The 22,345-nt window shown below is 41.4% G+C and overlaps 1 protein-coding gene across 3 annotated transcripts in view; it reads left to right on the top strand.

Moving 5' to 3' along the window:
* The window catches only part of galnt1 (UDP-N-acetyl-alpha-D-galactosamine:polypeptide N-acetylgalactosaminyltransferase 1), a 45,458-nt gene that overhangs the window by 15,836 nt on the left and 7,277 nt on the right, over positions 1 to 22,345 (top strand). For all 3 annotated transcript variants that reach the window (XM_044359267.1, XM_044359265.1, XM_044359266.1), the window contains 7 exons: positions 2,578 to 2,690; positions 12,452 to 12,591; positions 12,682 to 12,850; positions 18,217 to 18,383; positions 19,038 to 19,165; positions 19,277 to 19,356; positions 19,767 to 19,937. In XM_044359267.1, coding sequence (XP_044215202.1) covers positions 12,453 to 12,591; positions 12,682 to 12,850; positions 18,217 to 18,383; positions 19,038 to 19,165; positions 19,277 to 19,356; positions 19,767 to 19,937 — 854 coding nt within the window. In that variant the 5' untranslated portion in view covers positions 2,578 to 2,690; position 12,452. The remainder of the gene's footprint in view (positions 1 to 2,577; positions 2,691 to 12,451; positions 12,592 to 12,681; positions 12,851 to 18,216; positions 18,384 to 19,037; positions 19,166 to 19,276; positions 19,357 to 19,766; positions 19,938 to 22,345) is intronic.

Consider the following 22,345-nt stretch of genomic DNA (forward strand, 5'->3'; position numbering starts at 1 on the left):
ACGGAGAATATTTTTGATCGGTTACAGGTCAGTCCATAGGTTAATTTACATACACACTCTGCTAACAGCTAGACAATTATATGTTTACAACATCAGATATTCTTTTTGAATGGATAAAGTACTGGTGTAAAACTGACTCTTACACAGAGTGTTGCATTATGGGTTGTTTGTAGCATTAATGTTGCTAGGCAAGCAAGTGTCTTAAAGTGTTTATAGTGAGTGTATTAGAGTCAGTCAGCACTAAAAGTGTTTTGTTAGTCCAGTTTAACCTGCAGGAGTTTCTGAAGGCTCCTGTAACATGTTTTTCTGCCACAGAGGATTTATGATGAGTGAAAACGAGTCCAAAGCATCTTCCAACGTCTGTACTGCAGAAATGGAATATGTCAAGCTGCCAAATACTACTGTCACAGTTCGCAGGAGCTCAAAAAGACAAACAGGCAGTCTTATAAATGTTAACTGCCGGAGAAGAAAATTTTTGACCGCTTCCAAGAGCCTGGTAGGAGAGTGTGTGAGTATGTGGGGTATTCGTACCTCAAGCCCAAGTCTGTTATGCCATCGAGAGCTTCTGTGACTAAACGCACTGAAAAACACTTTGAGGAGAAGAAGGATGAGCTAAAAGTCAAGCTAACCAGGGCAGACAAGCTAGCTCTGACCAGCGACTGCTGGACAGCTCACAAATGAAAGCTGATGTTGCATCACAACTTTTCTTAAAATTAACCAGTTAGTTATCGGTTAATGGGTGTCAGTCAGTCGAAAGCAAAATTAACTGCAACTGACATCCCTAGTTGAGATCCAGCATATTTTGTGAATGTGTAAAATCAGGTCTGTCTTGCAGCTGCTTATTACAACTCCCTTTTAAAGGTCTATGGTCAAGGTTTACATTTAATAAGAGAACAATTAATAACCGGGTTGAGGAAAAGCTGAGATAGCTATATAAGTTGGAAGACCTCCCAACTTTACTGCACTGCTGGAGAGGAGCCCAGTGAACCGCACAGACATGGTGTCTCGCTCTCATTCAAATGTTCAAATTCAAATTTGGTTCATTAGCATGAAGATGATTTAGGTCATTGTTGCCAAATCACGTTTCACAGTGTTGACTTTCTCATTGTCTATGTCTCTGACATAGTCTTTTATTGTCTGTCTCTCTTCCTCTTCGTGGTTGATGGGTGTTTACCTCCTGAACATACAGCACTCATACAAAGACTAAACCAGAAAGAGTAGAGGAAGAGGTTTGCTCTGCAGACAGTGACCGAGATGTGCGGCTATTTGCACTGCAGTGTTTGTGTGTGTGTGTGTGCGCGCAGGCATGTGCGACTCTGTAGGTTTATTTTGTGATTGTCAGGGGAATCTGATGACTATTTATAGAAGCTTTTGCTTGTCCTGCTTCCAATTTGCAGATGGATTACATTTCACACAAACTTTGTGGCAGTGTTTGTGTAAGATAAAGGGAGAGAAAGGAGATAGGGAGACAATTTGCGACAGATGTGTGTGAGAAAAAGAGAGAAAGGTAGGGTGGAGATGATGACTCACCTAGGAGGAGACAAGCACAGACACCTTTGGTGGCCAGGACCCTTCTCATACTGAAGCAAACCTGCACTGCAGTACAGCCCCCTCACACTCACTAACGCAGGAGTGTGTGGGCTGGTAGGGAGAGATTTATGGTATGGCTCTTCTTGTAATACAAACTCTAATACGCACACATACACAGACAGGCAGTATAAAATCCCAGCAGACCAGAATGATGACTTGGCTTAAAAGTAGGCCAAGGACCAGATTGAAGGACATACATACACACACACACACATACACACATATATACCCACACTGAGTCATATTCACTCTCATCTTCATTCTCTCTGCGGATTTTTCAAAAATAGCAGATTAATCCACTGAAATGAGCAGTTCTGAGAGTTCGTCAGTTGTCCATCCCTATATCCCTCTACCGCTTCATCCCTCTGTCTCCTCCCTCCCGCTCCTTTTATCCCGCTCCAAGGCTGGCAGAGAGAGTCTTTGGTTATGTTTGACCTTTGAGTGGGTGTGGAAGGAGGGAGGATGATGGATTTATAACACAATATAGAAAGATACAGAGCTACACTGACCATTTGTAAGTCTTTGACAACTCTAAACTTTCCAAAGTCCCCTCTTCAGACATGTTTCACTGAATGATGATGCATTTCCACAAATGCCAGGAAGTGTTGGTGTGACTGGAAACATGCCTAGTGACATTGTGCCTCTGACTGTGTGATTATGTGAGAGAGATGAGTGTTATTATTGTACAAGCACAGCAAGGAAGTGTGTTTTAGGCTGTTGACTGACAGCTTCACTTTCTTCCTGTGGTTGCTTTGTGGCTTTGCGTCCCCGAGGTGCGAATCTAACGCTCTCTGTCTCTTTTCCAGGCCTTTCGGAAAAAAACACAGTCCCCACATAGTGCGACTGGAATGTTTAAGAGAGAAAAGGACAGGGAGACACAGAGTTTTTCCTGACTTAACTTCTCTGTGCAACTGCTTAACATGCATGCTGCTCTGTCCTGTAGCCAAACAATGTTTAATCTGTTTGTTTCTCTCTTGTCCCTTCAAGGAGCATGTTTGAGTGACGGACAAAGGAGGAAGTGGGATCTCTGACGCTCCGCCCTCTCTGCTGGTGGAGCACCCTGCACATCTGACCAGAGACCCCTTTAGTCACTTGGACAGGTATGAGTATGGGAATAATGAGCATCATGTCAATTCAGGCACAACACTGTAGTCGTGGTTGCATCAGTTCATCAGCTATCGGTTGTCTGCCTCATGCTTCAGCATCAGTGGCTCATTGATTGATTTTACTAATGTTCATATATGTGGCCAGCTATCTCTGATGTATGCTATGGTGATCCATGTGTTTATAATGCTGGGACATTACAAATGCTCCCAAAAGAGAGAGAGATAGCTTTTTTCTAAATGATCCATTTGGTTTTGGGGTCTGGCTGAATTCTGGGTTGTTTTTACTGTATACTTAAATAACAGGTATTGTGTGCTTTACATGTTAAGTGCATGGGACATACACTTGATGTAGTTATTGGTAATGGCTTTATTTTTAATGATGAAGATGTGATATACAAACCAACACCTCTGGACCTATTTAGGGATTTCATTTCTTTCTTTGGGTGTCTGACTCATGTCAGATGCTTGCTGACACAGTGGTCCGAACCTTATCCTCCCAGTTGAAAACATTGTTCCCACTATGCTGCGTTGCTACAACAGTGGAATTAAACTGTCTATTCAAAAAATTACTGAGATCTCAAGCTTGTGCTAGCTTGTCTGTGTGCAATACAGGGTTAAAGATTAGCACAGTTAAAAAAAAAAAACATCAACTGTTGTGTAATGTTCTTGTAGTTTTTCTTACTTCTTACAGTAGGTGGTGACATGGTTTATGTATGGGGATACATGGAGATGAATGTTCTCTATACGTATACAACAATCAGACAATGCGGTCTTAGATACTGTTCAGAAGGCGCAGATGAGGAGATGACAAGTTCAAGAGGAAGAGATTTTGTGTGGTTCATCAGTAGGAATAGACACAACAATGCCAGGGTTAGGCTTTTGATTTCCAAAGAACCATTGATGCAAAACATGTTTCCAGATTCCATAGTGCTGTTTACACCTGTATATTTGCATTGAGACCATGGTTTTCCCTTCCTATCTGACTCAAAGCCTTTGTATTCATGGCTACCGCCTTTGTTGAAAATTCCGACGTGATGTTGATGGAATGAAAAAAGCGGAACTCAGCTGCGACGGCAGTGCAGCTCTTTAAAGTTATCTCTTGTAGTTCATCTTCAAACATGGCAGCGGTTGCAAGCGTTTTTTGAATTAATGAGTTAATAATTACCTTTGCGAGATGAATGTGAAGTATTGTATTTTCTACACCGTCACTCAGAGACTAATGTTAGCGGAGCAGCGAACTCCAGCAGTAACAAATGAGACCGGCTGACCAACACACACTGCAGCATTAAACAACTTAGACCAACTCTGAGGTGAAGAAAATAACTTGGTGCACAATCTGTTTCACCTCAACAACCCTGCGCCCCCTCAGTGTGTTGGACAGCGATGTCTTTCCCCGGAGCTTACGGTGCAGCAGTGAGGCTGCTCTCCACTACTGGAGACATGATGTTAATAACAACACAGAGGAGCACGCCTCCTCCCCCTCAGTTTGTTATTCTCATACAGGCAGGAGACTGTAAGATGCTTTCAAATTAATTTATTCATGAATTAATGCAGTTAACTTTTTAAAATGAAAAGGCTGTGGACCATTTATCTTATCGCCAGTTCTGTTCCATATTGTATTTCAGTGGAGTAAGGACACCAGTGAATGGTTTGGCACACAGTATACTGGAGCAAGAGACTGAAATAGAGTCCCCTTTTCTATTCATTCAGTGGAGAATCAGTTTTGAGTTGAGAATCGACTCAGCACCCTGAGTGTCGTAACAGTATCAAATCAGGAGATAAGCATATCGTCCCAGGCTTACAAAATAAACACCATCATTTGTCACAGTCTTTATTTTTCATCTTTTTGTTCCATCTTGGTATAAAATTTAAATCTCTATGGACATTTTTGTCTGTCAAATCATGATTTTTTCACTTAAGTGTACAACACTAAGGTGTGCACACAAACTGTGTGCACCGCACCACACATGCTCCCCAGCCTTTTGTCTCAAAAAAATCCAGGGAAAACTTTGTGAGACTGATGTAGATTCGATCTGACATGGGTGTGTGTGGGTGGAATATCAATATATCAACTCATTGTTCTATTATAAATTATTATAGTAAAATGAAGCAGATTAACAACAGTAACAGTACTTGACTGCTGCCTTTTTAAGAGCCTGTCAACACCACATTAACCTTTTAACAATGTCCATGTTTGTTTATTGTGTGTCTTCAATGATTCGGGTGTTTAAGTTTCATGTATTACTATGACAAAAACTAGCATGATATATTTACTGTAAAGGATTAACAAACTCAAGCAAGTTTTTTCACACTCTGTGGAGATGAATGTTGACCAATAGCTGCCTGGGAGGTGGAAGAAAAAAATATTGCAAATATCTGCTTTTAAGAAAAGCAAAACAAGCTTTTCACATTATTTGTGATTTGACAGATTCCGATTTCTTATGTGGGAACATCAATAATATTTGCTCAGGGTAAGAAAAACTGTATATTAACAGCCACAAAACCATATGGTTACACAGGTGCTAATTTCTGTCTAGAGAGTAAAAGTAAAATCTGGGTACACCGTGAAAGTGGTTAGTAGGCAGGGATACCCCGCTGTAATGCCAGAGCCTTGTAAATCCTGCCTGGTTGGCATGAGTAGTAGGAGCAGCAGCGCTGGGAGCAGCTGACTTACAGCAGAGGCCAGACACACTGACACGAACCTGCTGTAACGGCTTAGTCTGTTACTATTGTTATTTGATCGGGGAAGGTTGGGGGTGAGTATTTACACCAATTAACACTCTTGGATATTGTGTTTATTGGGTTAATTGTTGTAATGCGCTTTTTTTTTTCTTCTACTGTGTCAAACGTGGGATTACGAGTTGTTAAAAGAGCTATTACAGTACACAGGCGTCACACAGACTAAGAGGCATGATGTTGTGGCTTGTGTGTTCATAAGTCTGTTGTAATTTATGTATTTCTATACATGTGCTGTGGGCCTATGTGTGCGTCTGTGGTTTACGGGTGTAGCCAGGCAGCTGTGCTCTCTCCATCCGTCAAGGGACCACCCTCAGTGACAGTAATATGTATTGATTTTGGCCGAAAATGCCCGAGTGATTGGAGATTGAAGTGTTTAATTCCACTTAGCGCCTGTGCCAAGCTTTAAATTGGTAATCAATTTCAGCTGGGACTTTTACGCTGCTGTGGGCACTTCTCTCTCTTTTACTTTGTGTTTTTTTACATTGTTTCTTTAAACTTTCTTTTCTCTCTCTCCTTCTGTCTCTCTCTCTCTTTCTAACAAAGAATTGTATTAGCTATTGTAGCAATAGGGTTGGGTAACGGTTCCGATACACTGGTACCTACCGGACTGAATCGCAATGCAGATTTCAGTGCTTAATTTTGGTGCCACTCAAATGCCTGAGCTGTCAATTGAACTATTCGCCCTTTGGTGCTCCGAAACTGACCTTACAGGCAACAGACGCATCACCACATGTGCCTTCGCTAGCTAACATTACATTTGTTCTGATGGCAGCAGGTAGCCTACGGTTAGCTAGTAGCTACCTTAAAAACCTAAATGCCTAAAGCTAAACGGTCTAAAGTGTGGCTGTATTTCTCTCGAAAGGAGTCTTACTCTGGGATGTGCAACAAACGTTTAAAAACAATTGTGTGTAAATGGGGTAACACGCAATACACTTGAAAGCAGATGGATGCACCGTGTTTGACTGCTTGTGTGACCTGATACCAGACACATAAGCCGGCAGTGTGGGTGTCCCCAGTCCCTTCATTAGAGAGACAATCATTGATCCGAACTCAAAATTTATTTTACATGATTAGCACTGTAACTATTATTTAGTGTTAAATTCTTGTAGTTGGATTAGGTTTTATTTATTATGTGAATTTGTTAGATAAATTTGTTTTGTATTTATTTATATTTAAGTATACCTTAAACTTTTAAGGAGTTAATATATTGTTCAATTACAAGTTCAAATTTCCTTTTTCTATTAAAAAAATGTTCTTTAATGTTGTTGAGGGTTAGGGTTATAGAAGCAACTGTGGTTATTTATCTCTTGTTTCAACAACTTTTTGCAGGACAACCTCAAGCTCTTTGCGTCGGCCCTCCCCACATTCAAATGAAAGAGAAGGCTGCATTTTTTCACACGTCTAATATTGGCCTGAAATTCAGAGCCAAAGTCTGTAGGATTCATCCTCTGGGAACCATGAATCTTTTTCATTTCATGTTGTCTGATAGTTGTATAGATATTTCAGTCTGGATCAAAGTGGTGGACCGATGACATACAGACATTTCCATCCCTAGAGCCATGCTTTTAGTATGGCTAAAAATAACATGACTGTCTGTGAGAAACAGAAAGATCTATAAAGCAGCACTGTTGAATGATGTCAGTACACAATATCGCAATATCTTTTTTTAACATTTATTGGCAAAAGGCCTTTTGAGGGAAAGGGGGTAGAGGCTAAAAAGAAAAGTTAAAATATCTGTCAAAATATCTGTAATACCTTCCTGCTCAGTTAAATAGTGCCTCTGCTCTTTTTTATTTAAGGTCATTTTTTTTATTTCATGAAATTTTTATGATGTTATTAGCTGAGTCTTTGTTTTAGGTGAAGTGATCCACCTTTGCTAAAAGAATATACTCACATATTGTAGATATACAGCACACAATGCATCTATGAATACATCCACAGACGCATATACTGTCTTTCTCCCTTTCTCTGTCAGAGCTAATGGTAGTGCTATCTCTCTCTCCTCCTCTCCCTGTCCTGGTCCTGGTCTCGCTCTCCTTCCTCTATGGGACTACTCTGTGTTCTGCAGTCAAGGTTATGACCTGGAAATGAAGTGACCCCAGCCTTTTTTGCCATGAGTGTCTGTGTACTTTGGATGCTCCACAGAGAGCAGTGGACTCAGGGCTTCAGGCCACCCTGTTCTGTTTCACTTCCCTAATATTAGCCTGTGCCTTGTTCTGCTCCAGTTCAAGCATTACGACTGTTCAATCACCGCTCACATCAGTGTTGTCTTGGAAACTTGTTGAGTGTATCTAGCCCACATGATCCAAGAGCAGATCGCAGACTTGAATAACACCATCTCTGGTTTTCTCATTGAAGACACTTCAAAGAGCAACACGCATTTTTACACACTTGTTTATGACGGAGCGTGTTGTTAGAAAAAAAAGACATAAACCAGGCTGTACAGAGCGCAAACAAATAAACTGTGCCAGCAGTTTATTATATGAATTAGCAGCACAAACTTTGTGTAGATTAGTAACACACATTGACACAGTCTCTCATTGTCAGTCTCACACTCACTCATCTAAATACTATCTCCCTCCCTCCCTCTTAATTTCCTTATACACTTAAAAACATAAAATCCCCAGAAGGGAGGCTCATCTATCCCAGTCATAAATTGCAAGGCGAGTGAAGTCCCAGATCCTCTTGCTCAAGATTTTTTCCAAGTGGCTGTGAGAAACACTAGTTGTGCAATCTCTAAAGGGGGATTAAGCCTGTGGAGAAGAGAAGGGGATATGAAGAGAGACACAGAGAAGGATGTGAAGGGGGAAATTGTGTTCTTGTAGGGAAGTAGTGATGGCAACCGCTCTTGAAAGGAGACGACATCACTAAGAGACTAACGGGGGGGGGGGAGTGGGGGCGGGGTGGCTGAGAGAGCAACAGGGAGAGAAAGAGCAAGATGCCCTGGATGGAGATATAAAAGAAAGATGGAAGGAACGTGATGTTAATGGATTAGGGAGAGAGAGAGAGAGATAGAGCAGGGATGGATGGATGGAGAATTGTGTGTCTGTTTAATGTCATAGGGAGCCAGGCTGTTTAAAAGAGACTTCAAAGAGACTAGCGCCCAATATAAACTAAACTGACACACTCTCACACATGCAACACACACTCACACACACACACGCATACAGAGAAGCAGGGCCCGGGGCTGCTGTGAGCGCAGAGGAGACCTGAGGTGTCCTCTGCCATGCCTGATTAGAAATACAGTGAGTGGGGAGGCATGGCTGAGAGACAGCGCTGGAAAAGTGTGTGTGTGTGTGTGCGTGCATGTTTTTAGTCAATGTACATGCATATAAATCGTCTCTGCTGATGCTCAGAGCGCTGCTGTCTATTTGTCTTACATTCGCTGTGATCAAATGGTATTTAGCAAAACCACTTGACAGCATTTTGACACAACTATGTGAGCAAGAATATGTGTGTGTCTTTATGACTGAGCGTCTCCGCTGTCTGTCTCCGCCTGAGTGCACTGTTATGTGTCTGGTGTTGTTTGTGCGCCAGGAAAGGTAAAAAAAAAAAAAAAGAGAGAGAGAGAGAGATATTTCTGTTTCTACAGCATTATCAGGTTGTGTCATGTTACTGTGTGGAGGTTAATCGAGGTCTGCACAATCCAGCAGCAGTCAGAGAAACAGAGAGGAGCGGTCAGAGAGACTAGAGAGTGAGGAATGAATCTCAGGCTTCCCACTGGTGCAGGAATTTGTGGAATTTTCAGAGGAGTAATCTAAACAGCGAGACAAGCAATTTGATCAATTCTTTGAGGATATCCGGGAGGATCTGGGAATTTTCCAAACAGTTACTTGACAGGAATATACCAGAAAGGGTTTTAAAAACTTCTGTCATATGATTATTGTGGTTATTTTCCCCACAACAAGTCCTGACCGTAGTGTGAATCCAAACGGTGTTTGAGTTGTATCAGGGATGTGGTGGGTTCCCTGAAAAATAGAGCAAACCTTGGTGCTTTACTGTGGTATACAGAAAAATCCAGAGGTAATATATCAAAGAAAGTAGGTAGAAAAAACTAGATGTATAGAACAGTCAGGGTGAGAGCTATAAAGAGATTCAGTAGCATACCATATATCATGCAGTTTGTTATAGCACTCAGCTGTCACCCATGTGCTCTCTTCATACTCACTGCACTAAGAGTAACACCTGTGCGTATGTGTGTGTGTGTGTGAAACATAACTACAGTCAGTGGTGTCAACATCCTGCAATGACACTGCAGAAACTAGCAAGCCTTTTTCCTCAACTCCACGCACACGTTCCCTAACTTTAACCCTAAACTTAACCATCACAACAAAATATCTAACCAAGCCCTAACCCTAACCTGAACCTAAACTCAATTCCAAACCTTCAAACCTTTGAATGTTTGAATGAAACTTTAATTGGTCCTCACAAAGACATTCAAATCTACTGTAGATAGTAAAGTCTACTATAGATAGTGAAGTCTACTGTACATAGTATAGATAGATAGACATACACACACACACACAGCATGCCAAGTGACAAAATCATCAGCAGCTGGATATGAGGTTCTTCAATGAATATGCGTATCAGATGTTGAGGACTGCACCCTACATTATTGGGTATTATCTTACTGCAGATATATCGTTTGACATAATTTGGAAAGAGTGTCTTGATTACATAGTTTGTATCAAGATTGTAGTTCATGTTACATGTTTATGTTTTTAAAAAATTACTATCGGCCAATATAAATTGTAAAACCAGATATTGATATCAGTATCAGCCTCAAAAATCCAGTATTGGTTGGACTATAGATAATATATATAGTAAACAGTGTAGTGTGTACAGACTGTAATTCCCAAATTATTTCATTTTAAATTACTCTGGTATTATTTTCTAGATTAATTATTTTAATTAATTGTTTGGCCTATAGAATGTTTTCACATAGTGAAAATTGCACATCACAATTTTCTGAACCTGAAGATAATGTCCAAATTACTTGTTCTGTCCAACAGTCCAAAACCCAAAGATATTCAGTTTGATAAAGAGAAAAGCAGCAAATCTTCACAAGTGAACAATCTCGTGTTTCAGTGTGACTGAGATGGTGTAGGAGGTAGTTAAAGAGGTCAGGGGAAGTAGAGCTAAATGCTTGTATATTTAAATAAAGGTCGGTGTCGAATTATCTGAAATAATTGGTTCTGCATGTAGATGCCAGGCTATTAAAATACTTGTAAACCAAGTTTTGAATTTAAATTTGTAGCTGACAGAGTGCCAGTGTAAGGACTTTGATGTAACTGCTGTAACATAGTGGACTTCATTAACCTTGTCAAAAGCCTGCTGTTGCAGGGGTTTGTTTTTTTTACTTCTCCGTGGAATAGAAAACAGAGCATTACATTGATCTACTGGTGGTTGCTCTGCACCAGTTTCTCTTCATTCAACCTAAGTGATGAAACCTTGCAAGGTTACAAAACAGAAAGGTTACAAAACTCCTTTGAATCATATGACAAGAGCTATGAAGTCTCCAATCAGGGCCAGTCTTGCACTTGAGAACAGTAATTTGGCTGTTTATCAAACTGCGCTGCATTATAGCAATCATTAATATTGATTATTTATTGCAGCCCCACCTCTCATCACCGGTAGTCTTTCTAGAAGGCCCCAAACATTGTTATGTTTTGTAAGATTATGTTTCTGAACCTCTAATCTTTTTTTATATATTTCTGACATTTATGCCCCGTGTGAACACATATCATAGTGTGTATTTAATACTCTGTTGTAGAGTACATTCATGTAGATACATACATGATACATTCAGCACATAGCTTTAACCCTGTAAACTGGTAGTACTTCGTTGTCAGAACATTAGAACTCTTTTGCTCCACAGGCAAGAAACTTTGAGAGAACAGACAGATCCTCACTCTTGTTTTCTGCTGTACACGGCACTTTGTGACACTTTGAATCCTATCAGGTGGAATTTAGAAATGCTGCTCTGCAGTTCCCCATCCTCCATGGCTACTAAGCAAAGCTAAACTAAGCCAAGCTAAGCTAACTATGCACAAACACCTTTTTTTTCTCCCAGGGGCACGAGAGAAATCACCGTGGCCAAATTAATTTTCTCCCTTCTGCTTGTACTGCTGCAACCTGAGGGATCATTGAGGCAGAGAATCAGCCAAAGAGGGAGAGGTGGTGCTGGAGGAGAGAAGGAAAGGAGAGCAGAAGAATTTTAATGTGGCTGTGTCTGTCTCTCGCTGCCTGCCAAAGAAAAGCAATTACTATCACAGCTCCTCTCTCTCTGCTCTCTGTGTGTGTGTTTGTGCTTATCTGTGGGTGTGTGCGTGTCTGACTGCACTTAAGCACACAGGGATTTGGTATGTTTCATGTACAAAGGGTAGATTGACTTGTACACTGCAGGGTATTTAGGAACTCTGATACAGTAGATGTCTGCTTCCGAGTAACTTTGCCTGACACTTGAAAGCCGCTAAAGTATTGCTTAGGTACCATAAAACATTCACTTCATGACACAAATGTCAGTGTTCAGTGTGCTAATAACAGTACCAAACGCTAACCAAACCATTAACATTTACGAAAGTCATCTTAGATTTTCATTTTTTTCTTCTGCAGTGACGTAAGACAGAAAGGCAACAATGCACAGTGCTCATTTTGAGGCTCTTATTGAGTGTAGAGGTGACCATTTGGAAAGGCGCTGATAACCAGCCAGCTGATAAGAGCCGAGAGTCAGACAGACAGACAGACAAGCGGAAGGACAGATGGAGGTGCTGAGAAGATACTCGGGCGTAGAACTGCAGGGGGGGGATGGGTGGGTGGAGGTTGAGAGGAGTGAGGAGAAAGGCAGGGAGATATGAGAAGAAATAGAGAGTGATCACCTCTGCAGCGCTTTGAAAAAGCCTGTGATTTTGTTTGCGGCTCAGGGCTCACCCTCATTCCTCACCTCAGCCAGAGCTTTAATATTCCTCTCTTTCTCTTCTGTCTCTGTTTCTCTCTGTCTCATGTCACATTCCCAGGATGCGGAGGTTCGCCTACTGTAAGGTGGTTTTGGCCACCTCTCTGGTCTGGGTGATGCTAGACATGTTCATTCTGCTCTACTTCAGCGAGTGTAACAAGTGTGACGACAAGAAGGAGAGAGGACTGCCTGGTAGAGACGGTGAGTGTATATTTAAGCACACACACACACGCACACATGATCAAAGAGACTCACCTGCTTAACGTCTTTATATGTGCGCATCTACTGCAGACACCCTATCCAGGCCGCGGGACGGGCCCGGTGAGGGGGGGAAGCCTGTGGTGATCCCTAAGGAGAACCAGGAGAAGATGAAGGAGATGTTTAAGATCAACCAGTTCAACCTCATGGCCTCTGAGATGATTGCTCTCAATCGTTCGCTGCCTGACGTCCGGCTGGAAGGGTGAGCATCGTCCCTGCAGCTTAAAATGGCTGTCAGTGACATCCATTGTTGGGATAGTCTGCACTGTAGATCTAATATAAACCAGAAGCCAGATGTCTGGCCTTAAAACTGCACATTCAGTCACACAGTAAATGTCAGTTTATTGTCATTGTCATGTCATGTTTATAGATGTTCCAAACAGCTATACTTGAAGGTGCAGTGAAAAGCTGGTCATCATAGAGAGGGGGCAGACATGATATTGTTTAAATACAGAGATAGCGGGGCATATTTTTAGGCATTCTCCCCTGTAAAGGCATTCATAGTGTTGAACTCACTCGTACACATGAAAAGTGACAGAAATAGTTGTGTCAAGAATGGAAAAAAAGAGCAAGAGAGAGAAGCCCAAACACTGGCTCCCTTCTCAGCTCTGCACAGCTGGCTAATCACGGTGTGAAGTTAGTGTCAATGACGGATCGTCTGTTTCAAAAAGTTACAGTAATGGCCCTGCACTGCGCCCTCTAATCCAACATCAGAAAGGTGTGGGGGGAGGGGGTCTCCGAAACTATGCAACCATCTGACACACACTTCTGGCAGAGTGTACTGGCCCCTTACGCCACTGTTGGTCACCAAAAGTTACTTAGTAATAACTGCATGGAGGGATACAGATGTAAGCATACATAAAGTAAATAAAGTCAATTATCATTTTTTAGAATATACATATATTAATCTGTAAGTGTTCAACTAAAAAACATACTGTAATATAATGTATAGAATTGGGAAATATTCAAACAGAGATAAAGGACTAACATTTTTTTCAGTCCAACAGACTAAATGTAAGATAAAAGTACATACAAGAATGCTTTAAGAAGTGATTAAAACAGTGACACTCAATTAGCCAGTGAACGAGACAGAGTCTAAAGGCCTGAACGAACCTGTGAAAAGGACATTTAAACCCCCTGGTCAGTGTATTCCATACTACATACTGATTATACACACTATGTACTAAATACTAATACACACAAACACCTGAAACTGTTTTATATTAACAGGAAATTATACAATGTATGCTAACCAAACTGCGACCTCGGAATACCACTGCAAATTAAACTTCATCTAATAGACAGCAAAATGTTTCCCAGTGATTTAATAGTTATTTTTAGTTTTCTGGGGTGTTCACAATGCTGTCACAAACATTCCTTTGTGCAATGCATCATGGGGCAGGAACAGCACACCTAAAAAATCAAGTTTATTAGTAGTTTTATTAGTTTGTTAGTTTATTTTGTCATGTTTCCAATGTGAACAGACTGCAGCAGACTCAAAACCTGCATAGACTTAATATGGAACTGGGGAAGTTCAGTGGCGACCTTATGATGCACTCGTGGATGTGACTAAAAGGTGCAACCAATAAAGCCTGTCAAGCTAAATCAAACTGCCTTTCTCTCCATAGCTAATAGCCCATTGGTTCACCCTTAAGACTGATCCTCCACTGTCCTCTTACAACGGGAAGTGCATCGCATTAAGGAAATAATGACACACTTTTGTGAGACCTTGAGGATAAAACACCAAGCCATGAGCTCATTGCCTTGCGATTTTTTACTTCCTCATTTTTATTTTGCTTTAATAATACTAGGATATATTTGCAAATCACAAGTCCTTCCTCTTCATAATGAGGAATTTAGTGTTCTTTAAGTGTGTGTCAGGGCCAGATTGTGCAGTCAGTTGAGCAGACTGGCGTGCAGCCGCCCAGCAGCTTGGAAGACATGTCAAGGTTAGTTCAAGCAGGTGGAAACCAGCTCACCCTGCTATCCCCTTTTGCCCCTGTTTTCGCTTCAGTAGGGGAACATGCATGGATCAGTAATGAAGGTTTTCAGAGAGACAAACAGAAAGACTGACTGACAGACACAAGACTGACAGGCAGGGGCACATGCACACTAGACAGGCAGGAAAGAAAAAGGACATTGATCCGTGAAATGGGTTTTAGTCTTTGAGCGAGAGTTGATTACTAGGTGTGTTTTCACTCAGCCTTCTCACCGTCTATCTGCTTTTCCAATTAGGAGATAAGACAGAGTCAATATCGAGCAAGGGAATGTGTGCCTGTGTGCCTGTGTGTGTGTGTGTGTGTGTGTGTAGGCATGCTTACATTTGTGTTTATTTGTGTGTGTGTGTGTGTGTGTGGATCGGCAGGTTTAGGGAAACTGTGAATGAATTCATCACAGCCAAGCAGGTCACCATTAGCTGAAACTGTGGAGCGGAAACTCACTGATAGTTTATTTTCATTACTGTCAGCAGTGCAGTCTCTGGGTGTGAAAAAAACAGGGGTGGACAGGTCATTCTGACGTTACAGTCAAGACTGTGTGTGTTTTGTATGCGGTGCACATGTGATTGGGTGGATCTGCACTATATAAAAACAGTTTCCATGACCACACCTTTCAGAAAACTTGACATTTACTCCTTTTTTTTTAGATTCCAACTGCAACGGTTTTATGAGAATGCATATATGGATGTGTGTGTGTGTGTGTGTGTGTGTGTGTGTGTGTGTGTGTGTGTGTGTGTGTGTGTGTGTGTGTGTGTGTGTGTGTGTGTGTAATGTTGCAAGAGTGACGCTGTTTAATCAGAACCAGTCTGCCCGCCCATCCCGACTATCCCAACAATTCACTGTCTGGAGAAACAGCCTGTAACTCATTACGCTGCTTTACTGTTGCCAAATGTTGCTCCACTACCCCGACAGTTTGAGTTCATAATACCCAAAACTAGTTTTTAAAATCCACACCATGTGACACACTGTCATGTGTGTGTGTGTGTGTGTGTGTGTGTGTGTGTCAACACATGTTGGTTTGGTGGAGACACAGAGGTCTTGTTTTCCATCAGTTACATAGCAAACATCATCCCTGGAGAGAGGAAAGTCTTAGTTGTTCGGTTTATGTTGGGTGTGTGAAACGCGAGAGTGAAATAATGAACTGATGCGTAAAACATCTAAAAGACTCCGAGGGTGTCTCTGTTTTTACAGTGAATCATCTTGCATGCTCATCATCCTTCGTTCCTTGCAGAAAGTATGTTCAGACACACTTGGACACCATAGACTGAAAATCACTGTGTGTGTTATTTAACATGCTTAAGAGGCTGCTGTAGGATGGAGTATATTTTTGACCTTCTCTCCTCCGTTACTGTTACATTCCTTCTGTCAGAAGCAGCTGAGGAGTTGAGGAGTGAGGAAGCATTCCAGTGCTCTGGCTGATCGGGAGGAGGGAGGGATTTAGGACGAGATGAGGAAGAGAGATCATATTCCATTTGGCTTTCATGAGAGTTCAATCTTTCAGAGGAAGGAAGTCAGGCTGGTTTCAGTATTTTTCATCAATAGATACAGGTGCTTCTTACTGAGGTTTCTCTGAGATAACACTTGTGAAAGTGACTGTCAAAGAGTTTAAAGGATAAATATGGTGATATTCTATATTTTTATTAAAGACTGTAGAGGCTGTGTAGCCAAAACCTGACATTGCTTATTCCTCTGTGCTATAGACCTCCTTTGTTGTTCAAAAGACAGCTATTTTAGGAAGTATGAAGGCTTTCTTTTAATGAAACTATAAATCCACATTTTTTAAAAAGATTTACATCTTCAATAGGAATAAACGGCTTGGGACTGAGAGCCACAGAGGAAGTCAGAAAGTATTGAGTCGAGCTAACGCACTGTTGGTGTTTGGGGGATTTGTTGACAATAACAAAAACATAGAAAATTGGCAGACTTATCCTTTAATATCAGAGAGCGTGCATGCAGGCTTTACTTGGGTTCTTGACCTAGATATGAGCCACATGTGCTCCTACCCCCTTTCTGTCTCTGTGATTCTAACTTGTGTTGTCCAGTGAAAATGATGTGTGCCTAAATGTTTCTTTTTTTCTGTTTATTGGAGAGTAACATTTAACACGAGTGTGGAATTGGATGAGCCCATATTTTCTGCCATCTGTTGTGCAAATCAATCCATCTGTAATTTGTGTTTTATTCCCAATGATTAGAGCGTGCTTATGAAGCAGCTCTCTAGTAAAATAATTGTTCATTTTGGTTGGTGAGATGATTAGAAAAGATAGATATGATGTGACCAGCTTAATCTGTGAAGCAAAACAGCAATGTACTGTTTGTGAGACTTTTGATTTGATTTTGGTTTTACATAAATATATATATATTTTTTTTATGAATGTATGCTTTTCTTCATAGCTTCTACTGTAGGTTACGTAACGCTGAAATAAAAATGTCATCAGTCCTTTTGAAGGGACCACAGATGGAAATATTGTCTCCAAAACCATAGTAATAAAAGTGTTTACAAGCTGCAAACCACAGTATATGATTTATCATGAAAGCAATGTATATTATAAGATATATATTATAAAATACAGAACCATTTATAGATAATAGAAACAGATGGGAATGTCAGTTGACAACCAGGGAATGCCTGGAAGTCGGAAAACACCAAGAGAACCTATGAACTTTGTACTTAGTACCATAAAATATTCAAACCCACCAGTGCGGTATGATGTCATTTAAACAGACAGTACTTCTCAGAGAATACTTTGCAGAACTACTTTAATAAGTCGGTGACCCAGTCGCCACTGCACTAATATCCATCTTCTCTTGTCTCCGCTCATATCCGCTCTCCTCTGTCAGACTTTTACATCCATCTCTGTCTCTCAACAAGGGAGTTTGATGCATGTGATCCACACTGCTATGATAATGACTCACTCTCTAATTAGCATCACTAATCAACTGTCATCATACTGGCCCACAATTTCCATGTGTGTCTGTCTCTCTTTGTCTAAATTTGGGGATTTACGGTTGGTTGCTCGCTCATTATTTACACTCAGTTTTCTTTGTTTAGGAGAGTCTTTGAACTCGATAAAAATACAATTTTTCATGAGGCCATAAATGATGATCTGATGAATGCAGTGATTCCATAACTGACTGATGCAGTTTAGTTGATGTTTGAGTCCCTTCAGTTCCCTCTTGTCCTTGCTCTCTCTCTTGTGTAGACTCACTTTAGCTGCAGCTCTATCTGTAACAGTCTCTTACAATCAGACAGAGGCTGGATTGTGATGTCTCTACCAGAGTGTTATTCTCTTTTCTCGCTCTGTCTCTGTCAGCTCAGTTTTGTCTGTGTGCAAAGCCTACAACTATACATGGTGTTTGATGCCATTCACACACCTCAGCTTGTTGTACCGTGTGATGTTTCATTGTTTTGACACTGACGGTGTGTTGTTGTTGTGTTCATTGTTGGAATGATTTAATATTAGCTTTGCCTCCTTATGTGTTGTTGCATTGAGTATCTTTCTATGATGCCACATCGAAAGTCAGTTTGTGCAATTAAACATGATATTCTGATTGTTTTGTGTTCTCTCTGTAGGTGCAAGAACAAGTTATATCCTGATAACCTTCCTCGTACCAGTGTGGTGATTGTATTTCACAATGAGGCGTGGAGCACGCTGCTGCGAACCGTCCACTCCGTAATCGACCGCTCTCCACACACACTGCTGGAGGAGATTGTCCTGGTGGACGATGCCAGCGAGAGAGGTATACACACACACACACACACACACACACATGCACACACACAAATACCAACACACACAGATAATTCCTTCAATGCTTGTCCCTCTTGTTTGAGGCTTAGCCTATTTTTTAAGAGCTACTCTATGATTTTACTGGGTTATGTGTGTGTAGCTGCGTTTGTGCATGGGTGTGTGCATCTGCGCTGTTGCCCAACAGCCAGTCAGCATATATGCGCTGTGTGTGTCACTCCACCCTGTGCAATGCTGTTAATCCCTGTTTGGGGGAGATTAGGTCTTTAATTCGCCAGCCGCAGGGATTACACTCTGTTATTACCCTCAATCCCCCCCAGTCACCACCACACATCACCATTTCACCCTACAGGACCTCAGGTTAGATGGCGCAAGTCAGAGGGTGTGTGTGTGTGTGTGTGTGTGTGAGAGTGAAGGGAGGGGTGCTCTCCGCAGGTATGAGTGATGTCAGCAGGCATGCTAAGGCACATGCACATAAGCACACATTTAACTTTTGATCTCTGTTGCTAAAGAAGCAAGGAGAAATAACCTGTAATACAGCCTCTGTTGTGTGTGTGTGTGTGTGTCTCTGTCTGTCTTTGTGTGGGTTTATTTGTACATATTGGATTTTTTTTAATGCATATATATGTTTCTTTTCGTGTGTTAGATTTTCTAAAGCGGCCGTTGGAGCAGTATGTCAGAAGGCTGGAAGTCCCTGTGAAAGTGGTGAGGATGGAGCAGAGGTCCGGTCTCATCCGAGCCCGCCTCAAGGGAGCATCTTTCTCCACCGGCCAGGTGTGTGTGCGCACATATGCACACACGTGACATCCACCACCCGCTGACCTGCACTGCATATGGTGTATGTAATGTGGGGTTTGTCTTAACGTTTTCTCTCCGTGTTTCTAGGTCATAACCTTTCTGGATGCTCATTGCGAATGCACAACAGGGTGGCTGGAGCCTCTGCTTGCCCGCATCAAGCAAGACAAGTAAGACATGCACACTCACACAAAGGCACACACACCATTGGTAAGCACAAAAAAAAAAAAATCAATAAACTATTGTTGAGCCTGCAGGGGGCTTGCCCTTTGTTTATTTGATGCTTAATTACTCATTCTCTGTTTACTGCTTCCTGCAAACAGGTACCCGCATACACACACAAACATACACACAAAGGGTTTACAAAGGTGTAATGAGTAATGAGTGATGGCTGATGGGAAGTCGCAGCATGGTCCATTGTTAAAATGCAGTTAATTCAGGAGGTGCCACACCTTGCAGATGAGCACTTACTTGTGATTGATGACCGCCCAAGGTTACGAAAAGCAGGCTGACGCATGTGTGAGAGGTGGTGTGTGTTTGTATGTGTGTTGATTTGTGTTTGTCTGTGCGTTTGCTGAAGGAGAACAGTGGTATGTCCCATCATCGACGTGATCAGTGATGATACATTCGAGTACATGGCAGGATCTGACATGACTTACGGAGGCTTCAACTGGAAGCTCAATTTCCGCTGGTACCCTGTGCCCCAGAGAGAGATGGACCGCCGCAAAGGAGACCGCACACTGCCCGTCAGGTTGGTGATACAACTTCAACTGGATGATCCGCGTTTGACTCACCTCGTTTAAGTGTCATTCACCATGTTGTTCAATCTTATCAGCTCCAGAGCTGCTGCTGTGCAGCTGACCCTGACCTTTGTCCTCCCCAAGAGGGAGGACCTTTGTCCTTCCTACTGCTACCTGGCACACATGATCATACACAGTACACTCTGTCAGTCAGCTGGTTAAAATAACTTATATCCTGTGAGCTTCAGTGTAGCTGATAGGCATTCACAATTGATGTGCGTAGAGTAATCATATTTCACCATTTAATTTGCCACAGTCAATAATCATAAAATGTCATCAAGGCGAGAATCCTGAAAGAACACAGCAAAGACTCCTCTGTAGTTGAAGTCAAGATGTTTATGTAAGACTCTGTAATTTTGTCCTGTTTCATTTCTCACGGGACAGGCCTTGGAACTAAATTCAAGAGCTTTCTGTATTTTCTGCCTGTCCATCATCTCTTCTTCCTGCTCTTGTTTCTAAGCAGGCTTGACGCTGTTATTCAAGGTCACACACACATATAATATCTTATGTAACACACTGTGCCCCTGTTTTCAGTTGTTTTTTCACAGTTCTACATGACAAACTTTTCCTAAGGGTGTCTTGTAAGTGCCCTAAAAAACAAAAAAAATAGGTTGTAGTGTCAGGTCAGAAAATTAAGAAGTACTTCACACTAATGACACGATTTACATAAGCCCTGTTCTACTGAAGCAGTTCTACATTATTCAGAACACTTAAAAGCTACTGCACATAAACAACAGTCTTCAGAATGAAGTGTGTGTGTGTCGGCTCTCAGTTGAGCACAAGTTCACATTGTAGAAACTTTGCCATTGTGAGTCAGTAGATGCATCAGTAGAGGTGTGATTCATAATATATTATATAAATGTGACTTTAACATCCCACATGTGTATTTGGTTTTAAATCCCTGCTTATAGATTGCTTTGGGTGCTGACTTTTCATCAGCCATAGCAAGCTACAGGCCTTTTAGCTTTTTAGCCTGCAGACATGTTGCTGTTACACTCTGAGGAGCCTCACAGAGTGACAGTACAGCAGGAAACCTCAACAGCTAAACTGGTTGTTATGAGCACATCTACCTTGTAATTTACAGAACTGTGCAAAACGTCTTAGGTCACTTAGAAGGCGTCTCTGTATAGCTGTAAGCATTTAAAGTCTAGAGAAGACTTTCGGGAGATCTGAATATATTAAAAGCCCTTTTCAATTAGATGCTGTAAATCCTCGACAGTCTCCCACAGAGAAACACTTCACTTTTACAGTCTCAGTACAGACACTGAACTGTATTTATAGTTTTTGTTCCTTTTTTTAACATTTATTTATTTAGGGAAGTCTAACTTAGAGGAAGCCTCTCTTTTGCAGGAACGCCCTGATCACATTTACAGTTACACACATTCACACCTGGAAGCTGCCCAGTTCAACCACAGTCTGATCTGCCGGCCACTGAGCAGTTCCACTAGAGCAGTTGAGGTTAAGGGCCTTGCTCAAGGATACCTCAGTGGTGCTAATGAGGGAGAAGCAAACGCTGCTTTTTCACTTTCCCCACCCAGATTTATCCTGCCGAACTGAACCAACCAGCCAGTCACAAGCTCACTTGTCTAACCTTTAGGCCACCACTGCTTTGGATTGTAACGTTGTTTGTTTCTTTAAATGTCGCAGTAGGTTTTAGGCAATAAATAGTGATAAACAGTGATAAACATTCACTGCTTAGATAAATGGCTTTCTTCAAGGATTTACCACAATTAGAAGGTTTTATTTGTTTTGCTGTGATGTTTGAGTCTTGTAAAAAGTAGTTATTTCATTGTTAGCTAGAGACTTTAGAGAGTGCTCATATGTTTACAGTAAAAAGAGAAGCTCAAGAACATCTATTATTAATGTTTCCATAATAATTCACCACTCTGTTTAAGTCCTGTAGTTGTTATCTGTGATTGTTAGACGCCTGCATGCTTAACAGGCGAGTATTTGTTTTTCTGTACTTCTGCGTTTCTTATTATTTCCCACTTTTCAGCCAAATGCTGCACTCTGCAAACAAACCATTACCCCCCATGTTCTCAGGATATGTTTCATCCGTGTTTGTCCATTTGTATATAAGGTATTGTGTTTTCGTAAGCGAGCTAAGAAGTTAAACGAAAGCAAAAACAGGCAGTAAGGAAAATAAGCCTGATCTACAAAGGAGGAAACCGCTCCGAGAGGGGAAAATAGGGGAGCCTTTTCACGACCACCACAGCAACAGAGAAGTGAGCTGAAAAACAGAGAATGAAAAAAAAAACAAAACAGGAAAACGGCAAAGAACAGGGCAAGTGCAGTGAAATATAAAACTCTGATGGAATCTGTAGATACTGTGTGACCTTTAGAAACAGGGACTTCAGTG

This window comes from Thunnus albacares, chromosome 8 (genome assembly GCF_914725855.1).
Source record: "Thunnus albacares chromosome 8, fThuAlb1.1, whole genome shotgun sequence".
Lineage (NCBI taxonomy): Eukaryota > Metazoa > Chordata > Actinopteri > Scombriformes > Scombridae > Thunnus > Thunnus albacares.